Source organism: Lepidothrix coronata, unplaced genomic scaffold (assembly GCF_001604755.1).
Source record: "Lepidothrix coronata isolate B3197 unplaced genomic scaffold, Lepidothrix_coronata-1.0 Scaffold5, whole genome shotgun sequence".
In the NCBI taxonomy this organism is placed as follows: Eukaryota; Metazoa; Chordata; class Aves; order Passeriformes; family Pipridae; genus Lepidothrix; species Lepidothrix coronata.
The window spans coordinates 6945590-6954816 of NW_016690185.1; the positions used below are offsets into that span (position 1 = coordinate 6945590).

Consider the following 9227-nt stretch of genomic DNA (forward strand, 5'->3'; position numbering starts at 1 on the left):
ACATTAGAAAAAAGTGTAGTAGAACATCCAGTAAAACAGAAAACCAATAACTACTGAAATGCTAAACTACGTGTTTTGACATTCCCATGTAAATCCTAAATTATAAGTTTACACATGGTAGGCTGCAAAAAGCTCCAGTGTCCATTGGAAGTTAGCAAGTTGTGTGCAGTGTGTCATATATAACTGTACTTTCCCGCTCATCACTTCTTCCAGAAAACTACTTGTATCCTTTGATGGTTGTCAGTCAATTATACCAAAGGGACTGAAAGCACAAGAAATACTCAGAAATTCTGTGCAAACTAGTAACTGAACAAAAATTGAGGGACAGAGTAATATTAAAAAGCAGTGAAAATAAATGTCTTAAAACACCTCAGACTTACTTAATTACAGTTCTTGGTATAAGTTGTTATAGGACACAATAGGTCTGTGATGTCATAACTCAGACTTGTCAAAATATATGTTAGACATGAACAAGTTGTTGAGTTGGGGATTTTTTCCTTACCGTCCACTTTTTAAACCATACTGCTTTGATATCTAGCAGAGCCAAGAAGTACACGGGACCCAAAAAATCTGGACAGGCAGGATGATTAGGCTCGTGTTTTACTGACAAAAGTGACAAGGTACTCTCCACTACATCTTCCATGTACCTTATGAAACAAATAGGAAAAAATGAAACCAAAAATTTAAGTCTTTCCACCAGTAATATTCAGGACAAACTTCTTGTAAAACCTTGTTCAGATAAATCATAAATATCAACAATATTAACTTTATCTTGCAGGGATATTAATTCTTTGTAGTACCGTAAATAAAACTAACATGCATGTATAATCTCCTAAATTATTACATCTTTTGTAAGTGCTAAATATTACTCTTGTTACTTTTAAAACATCCACATTATTTTTTTGCTCAGAAGTACATAGAACACTTCAAAAGCTAAGTAAGCAGCTTAATATGACTACTATGCAACTTCCCTATTCTAATTTTCCCACTCTCTATTTTTATTTCCCCTGTTGTCACTGACCAGCCATTGTGCATCCTGTAATCAACACTTTGCTAAAATTACATGCGTCTAATTATATGTCAAAAATGATTAAATTAAGAAACAGTTACATGGTTTTGAAGGTAACATACTTTTCTGGATGCCGAATCCAGGAAGATGGTGCTTCCTTTTGGTACTCATTTAAAAGGCGAACCTGAAAACATAATTATTAAAATTAAAAAATAAGTATTGCATGATGTTTCAGTAATGATAAAAAAGGTACAGAAAGTTCATTTATACCTTTTTAAGTAAACGATTTATATCTGTGTTAGATACATCCAGACCAGCTGAAATACGAAGAGAGTGTTCTCCAGAAAGAAAGTACAACTCCAAGTGTCTTGCTAAAAATGAAAAAAAGAAAAAAGAAAAAAACACTTTACCTCCATGACAACAGCGACAAAGCAGACTGTATTATACTGATTTTCAGGAATTACATGAGTCATGAAGTCTGAAATATAATTAAATGCACATACCTAAACTTGTATAGACTTCTCTTGTCATATTAAATGGCGAAGAAGAAAAGGTTTTTGCATAGAACCTAAGAATTTTCTCCTAAGGGTGAAAAAGCAAGCAATGTATTAAATACTCATGTAACTGTGTACTACAATTGCAAAATAATTAATATGCATTGGCATCGTTCTTAATATTACATATGACTCAGACATCTGTAGAGATGTTAAATATGTTTTATAAAAATATACATCACAGAAATATCCACAGTCCAAAGGAAATTTTACTCAAATACTTTAACTGAGAGCACCAATGCAAAGCCTCGCTGAGATAAAAAGAAGTAGCTCAAGGAATGCTATTCTACTTTTTCATTACGCCTCAGAAACTTGTAATTAGCACTGTTTTAAAAGAAACTGTAGAACTAAGCTGAAAGAGAAATATATGACAGCAGCTGGGGCAACTTTCCTATCTATTTTGTAATTATTTTAAAATTCAAAGAGAAGAAACTAATTTTAATTGACATAATAAATAATCTAAAAGCAGCTTAAGCAGCTGCCATTTTTTTCGTTATCAGTGCCTGTGTAATATTACTATGTATCATTTTCTCATCATCATAGAGCATGAGCCTGACTTAAAAAGAAAGTATTAACATGAACTGTTTTACAGAATAGTTTTGTTAATTTTTTACATGTCTTTTTGCTATAAGAAAATCAAACCTCTTCATTCCCATTAAAAGATATGGAAATGAGTGCCTAAATATTCTACTGAAAACCTGTTGCAATCCTTTAAACCAAGACTTACTGGAATCATGTAGTTCTTTCACTTAAAAAAGTAGTTTATGTGACCCATACACAAATAATAAAATGTCTTGGGACCCTGCTGGACTACTTGTAATACATATGTAGCTTCTTACACCTATTCATTACTCTTTACTATGGGTACATGTCTGATAACTATATAGAAAACATTTGCTTACACTGAACGTTGCATCAGGATCCGACAGAGAAATTGTCAGATGCTTACGCAGATTTGGCCAATTCTCAGAGCTCAGTATATCAGAGGGGGGGGCAAAGCACAGTATCTGCAATGCTTCTTGTCGAACCTGAAGTGGTCAAAAAGATAAACACGACACGTCCATTCAGAGCAACCTCTGAAATACATAATTTACAATATAATTTATAGGAACGAAAGAAGGAACAGAACCTGGCTGTAGAATAGATAAGGAATTCTAGAATAGTTATCTTCTGCTATACTTTTTATGGTCATTTAGACAAAACACTACATCACTGAGAGGAAAAAACACGTATTTGGAGAAGCAACAAAACCAGTTTAAATAGGTTTTCAATACTGGATGCAAGGTTTATGTTCTACTTTCTTCTTGTAATCAAATATTTTGTTATCAGGGAATATAGCTGTCTAAATCTGTCAGTTAAGGGAAGTGGACACTTCCCCTTATTAGACATTACTTTTTACTGCTGAATTTTCATCAGTATTGTATTCTAAATATTTTTAAGTAACTTTTCACGGTTCTATTCACAGACAACTGTAATCTCTAGTAATTTATTTCATCTTACTAAAACAAACTACAGGAAATTTTAACAATATTTAATAGCATCAGACTTTTCACCTGGCTTTCTAATAAAACTCAATCACAATGTTTATACCAGATCCTACCTACTATGCTTTTTTCAACTGCCAGACAATCCCAAACAAACCGTACTGAGACAGCACGCTCAAACTGGTATCTCTCCAAGCTTCTAAAGTAGCAGCAGCTGGTGCTGATTGCTGGTTAGAGACACAAATTAATACTGCCACTGACAGGAAAGCAAACCTAACTTGGACTTTATACATTCCATCTGGCAGTAGCTCGTTGGCAAATCAGCAGGCATCTCTCTCTTGTGATAGGGGTAACTCAAAGGGCAGTACGAAAGTTACCAAGAAGGGCAAGGGACACATATACAGGACAAACTTTACTTCTCACAGAACAAGTTTTTTTCAAATTAAAAATGCAAATCTATAGTTCATAAAGTTCTAAAAAAAAATAGATACCTGCTGCAACACTACTTTTTGAACCACACAGCTACAAACAATGAAATACTGCACTGCAGAGCAATTGCTGCACTGAAGCCAAGATACATGAACTAACAAAGTTTCCACTTATGAACACGGCAACTCTTATGTACATACAGTCTGTTCTCCAATATGCCATAAACATTCATTTCTATTAACATTTCATTTTGCTTTTAAACTCACTTCCTTAGGCTGAATAGGGTCAAGCCTTTCTGCGAGCAGCTGCAATTGTTCTTGACTCATGAACGCATAACTCTGCAACGCACATTATAAAATGATCATCAGTATATTTTATTAAACTGAACAGCAGAAGATTAAAATCATCAGTCTTCCTGACACCTAATTTACTTTTAATAATTAGAACTTCAACATTTTTAGTAACTTAACAATAAAGTCAACATTCAAAATGTTTTCTGCTGTTTGTCCAAACTTAAATTTACCACAGTGAAATTAGCATTACACATTTTGCTTTGCTTTACTCAAAGTTTCCTGTATCTTCATAAAATCCCTAAAAATAATTTATTCAGTAAGCAATATAGCATAGTGCAGAAATCTGGAAATGAACTGCATGTAATTTGGTTCCTAAACTAAATGAACAAAAAGTTAGATAACAGTGCATTTACCATTAATTTATCTTTTGCTATACAATACTTGGATAGGTACTGCAAAGCAGATGGCCATCATATTAACCTTATCTAGAATATGCTGCCTAAAGGTTAGTTGGCAAGTGAAAGAAAGGTAACTTGGAAGAGAGGAAGAATGAATCTTTTTCTAGGGCTGTTCTCAATCTCCACTCAGTTTAGCAGTACCATGCTTATTTCATAACAAAGAGAGAAAACACACTGTACTTGGTTGAACGAGGAGTCACTGTCAGAACAGTTGTCTGTAAAATAGCCACTCTGACGTTCTTTCTTTGTTTTACTATCCAGCTCTTTATTATGCATCCGATCTTCTTCAAATTTGTTAATCAAAGATTCTACCACAACCATCATGACATTCTTCAAAGCATGCATCATTTCTCGGTATCTTCAAAGCAAAGATGATTTTAATATTAAAGAACATAAAAATCACTATGTAAAAAAAAATTGCTAAATCATAAATAACTGAATATGACATAAAGCTAATTGGACCTAAACTCACTGAATTTACAGAAATTAATGAATACCAACTGCAAATCCAAAATGCGCAACAAAATATGTATGTACCTTAAACGTTTCAGATAACTGTATCTTAAAATTATAATAAAATTCCTTTTTTTTGTCCTTCTAAAACCATTCAATGAAATACCACTAGTATAATTCTGTTCTGGGATGTTAAGAAAGAACAATGTAAATCCGCCAAAAGGGAGGATCTGTCCCTGAGAAAACAGGACAGTTCTCATTTTTGTTACTGTTCATGTTTCTTCTAGTTTCAACATCCCATTTTTCTTCTGCTATAAGCCCCAAGCAGACTCAGTAGAAGAGAACTCATCATCCTGATTCAAGATCTTGAGTACAGGACATGCACACAAAATAATTTTCTTTCAACAAAACCAGGGGTTTTCTAACTTACATAAATTGAATAATATCCACAGGGAAACAATTCAAAATAAAAAATGCTTCAGGAAAACATCCTATTGTAAAACGTTGATTTTTTTTTTCCAAATTATTTGTTTACTTTAAGGCTACTTTTACTTATTCCAGTCATCAAAAATATGAATTATCATATTGTGCTTTAATATCCTCCTGTTAAATTAAAAATATGAGATACAGAAATATTTAGTTCACTTGAGTTTCTTCTACCAATTTTAATAGGCACAAGAACTCTAAGGTCCTGATCCTTGAAACAAAATGATACAAACAGTGTAATCTGAAAAACAGTCACCCTAAGATCTATTTTCCAGGTGAAAGTAAAAGCCTTGTTTTTTCGTTTTCTTCCTCTGCAACACATAAAAATGACCACTGATATTAAAATCTTACATGCCACAAAAACTTCACATATTTGCTATCAGTGTTTTTATGAAATAGTTCATAACCTTAATTCCAGCATGAGACTAAGTGTAACAAATTGCAATGTAAGGTGGGAATATCTGAACTGCTTAGCACTGACTTTTGTTACAGGTTCAGAATTATTACTGGTTCAGATTTTATTTTTTCAAAATGAGTTATGGAAAAGAGAAAGGATGACTAGGACCAAGAAGAAAGAGAGTTGTGAATTACACGTATATACTCACTCTTTTGATTCACGGGTCTTCTTAGTAAGATGTTGGACAAGCGTGTCATAGCCAGATATTTCACTCTGATTTTGAGCAGAAGTATATTTTTCTGTTTCTTCTTCAATCACGGGTCCCACGGTATTTTTTATATATTGTCTAAGGTATTTCACAAACTCATAGCTGCAAGAAAAACACAAAATTATAATGTAACAGGTATCTTTGACTTTACTGTGAAACATTTTCAACATGATACCAACATTCACTATCTCCTCTCTTAGCAGACCTGTTACTTCAAGGCAAAGGTTATGACTTGCATAGAAGTACACAGTGAATAAAAACACATTAAAGTCTGAGTTTCTTCAATATGGTAATTACCAGCATACTGCAGGAAGAAACAATATCAAATAGTAAAAGTCCACTCAGAAAAAAGAGTAAGGTTTTGTAGACAAAAATCACAGAATATCAAGAAATTTCAAATTTAAAATTCCAAAGGAAACATTACTTGGAGCATCCTGAACATATCACTGTCCTTCAGTATAACTCTCTGGTATTATTATTTATGTGTTATGCACACAAGATTAAAAGAAACAAAGAAAACTCAGTTTATAAATTAGAGCAGATAAGCATATCTAAGGCTTATGAAATTCTACATGTCTTAACAGTATGCAAAAGATCTCAGTCAAACTTACAAAACTGCCATCTGCGATTATGTAAGGAAATTAGCACTCTTAGGGACTCTTATGATCAGATGCTCACAGAAACTTGTGAAAACAAGAATGAATAATCAGAATAGGATTTCCAACTAAAGACTCTCCCATCTCGGTATTAGCTATAGGTATTGCAACAGGGTATATGTTTTTGCAGTGACTGCTTCACTCTGAAATACAGACCAATCACATCATTATTCATGCCACTAAGTTTATGTCTTCTTGATGTCCTAATCTAGATCTTCTGTATCATTCTTCTTCCTTAAAAATATTTTGTAACAATTCAGTGTTACAGCAATGACAGATCTACTTTGTCACATGCAGAATCAAGTCAGACATCTGGTGGGGCTTACAAAGGAAGCATGATGAGGGTTGGTGGTAAAAAACCTCTAATCTAACAGAAAATATGCTACTTATATAGTTTAAAATCCTCAATTCAATTATCCTTTTTATTAGTTTTCTGAGGATCTTGAATTTCTGTCTTTTCTACATCAAAGTGGGAACAAAGGATAAAGTAAGGCCTCAAAATTTGGTAAAATTACTGAGTCAAAATAAGCATGAGGCAGAAACAGTGCTGATCAAAATGCTAAGCTGAACTAGAGTATTGGACAGACCAAAAGCACACAGTACTAACAAGGAGGTTGCAGACTTGGTGGATGGGTTAAGGGTCAAGGAGAAAATTTCTTAATGGCCTCACTAAGAAAGCACCATAGAACTTCTCTGACCTTCCGTGAAAACCAATCTGCACTGCTGTGGGTGATGAACGAGACAAGAATACCCCCAGAAATATTCCAGCACCAGAGAGTAACACTCACAGTCTGCATTTAAAGCATCATTTGATTTTCCATTAAATGTAACATAAAACCATTCTCATGAAAAGAAAATATCTTTAGGACCTCCATATAAGAATATAAACATATGAGAAAAAAGTAATGGATGTCATGGTTTCACTGTTCTAAAGTAAAAAGCTATGTAGGCATCGTTTCCACCAGCTGTAGAATTTACTCCCTCAACCTGGCTATTCTCCTTTTATGTTCTCAGAAGAAATATTGACAGAAGTAATTTCATAGGTTTTTTGTTGTTTGAGCTTTTTTATGTTACATATCTTCTTTTAAGGAAAAATGTTTTTCTTTCAGAATTAAACGTAACTTTCAATTAGCATCATCTTTGATGTGTTTATAACCAAATCCTTTTACTCTCATGCTTCTCACCCAGGAACCTGGTGCTCAAAATTCACAAGACTGCCAACAAAAGCATCACCCAATACAATTTGTAATACAAATTAAAATTGAGCTAAAATATGTTTTAAAGAATCTTCAGAATGCACACAAGTTTCAAAGGTTTAAAATTATAGTGAAATTTTAGATAATCCCTAGTTCTATTTCATTTATTTACTTTTACCTAACTTCTACCACTGACAAAGCAATGTTAAAAACTACATAAATTTAAGAGAATGAAGGTAGTGCCACTTCTGAAAAAAACTGTCAGGGAACGAGCTTTTTCAGAAGCTGTCACATCGCAGAGCTCTGGGCCTCATTAAAATGTCTTCAACATCATTTCAGCTCAACAGTCTCTTGGCTTGTCATAAAATCCATACTGAAAATCTCCGATGTAGTAAAAAAATAATCAAGTTAGAACATCACAGAAAGAGGAGTGTGCGCTCCAGAAATCTAGATCCCATGTAAGTGAGGTCATACTGTCAAGTCTGATTTAACAGAAGTGTGATGAGGATACATTTTTGCTTTATTTAAAACATAAATTAAAAGAATAACAAGATAAGATAAACATGTTCAGTTCATGATAAGTTCAAGATAAGACAAACATGTTCATGATATACATGACAAAATTAACATGTTCAGTAATATAGGCCAGACGGAACAATCAAATACGAAAGCCAAACAGTCTTCTGAAAATTTACTTTATTTTGAAAAGCAAGATTATATTGTCTAGCAAGTGTCAAAAACACTGACAGCCTTCAGTGAGGATTTCTTCTTGCTCCTCTTCATGTGCACATTTAATAGATTACATGTGCACATGCATCAGTTGACTGCTTGGTAGTTTTGTAAATTCCTCTCTCATAAACAGCTCATACTGTTACAGTTAACATATATTACCAAGAGTGGAGAAAAAAAATGCAAACCAGAAAAATGGCAAAATTAATTTTATTCTCTAAATTAGCATCATCTGAGAGTTGATTATTGACAGGAATATCTGTATATATAAATATATACATATTTGCAAAGCAATATGAAATGCAGACGTTTCCCACAAATAATACAGTTTAGCACATATCATCTTCTTTAAAAAACTAAAAAGAGCAAAAATATTTTACTTGTGAAAATTCTCATCCGTTTCCTCCAAATGCAGGAGAATCTCTTCTGCACATTCTACTGATGGGGCTCCAGTGATTTTTTCCTTTACGCTCTGCAGCAACTGTCTAAGCATAGACTGTAATAGAGCTTCATCTTCACTTGTAAAGTGAGACATCTGTAGAAAACAAATAGAAGAATAACAAGTGCTCATAGTTTAGGGGTCTTCCTCCCCTCAAGATGCTAAGAAAAGCACAATTCCCTTAAACCACCAATTTTTTCCTGTTATCAACAACATGAGATTTTCTACCAAAAGACACGATCAGAGAGGAAAACTTCACACAAAACAAAATAATCAAATCAGTTTTAATGAAACTCCTGAAATTGTAGCACAATATTCTTAAAAGAAATAATGGCCAGTCTTCGGGAGCGAAGATTTGGGAAAGGTCATTAACCCT

The 9227-nt window shown here is 33.4% G+C and overlaps 1 protein-coding gene across 6 annotated transcripts in view; it reads right to left on the reverse strand.

The window, feature by feature from the left end:
• Positions 1-9227, reverse strand: part of TBC1D32 (TBC1 domain family member 32) — an 81970-nt gene that overhangs the window by 70553 nt on the left and 2190 nt on the right. For 5 of the 6 annotated variants that reach the window (XM_017829886.1, XM_017829877.1, XM_017829896.1 and 2 more), the window contains exons 2-10: positions 8793-8947; positions 5772-5933; positions 4408-4585; positions 3743-3814; positions 2466-2591; positions 1513-1591; positions 1280-1380; positions 1132-1193; positions 503-647 (exon numbers count right to left, since the gene is read on the reverse strand). In XM_017829886.1, coding sequence (XP_017685375.1) covers positions 503-647; positions 1132-1193; positions 1280-1380; positions 1513-1591; positions 2466-2591; positions 3743-3814; positions 4408-4585; positions 5772-5933; positions 8793-8947 — 1080 coding nt within the window. Of the gene's footprint in view, positions 1-502; positions 648-1131; positions 1194-1279; positions 1381-1512; positions 1592-2465; positions 2592-3742; positions 3815-4407; positions 4586-5771; positions 5934-8792; positions 8948-9227 lie in introns of those variants that run through there. The other variant, XM_017829903.1, reaches the window with a different exon arrangement.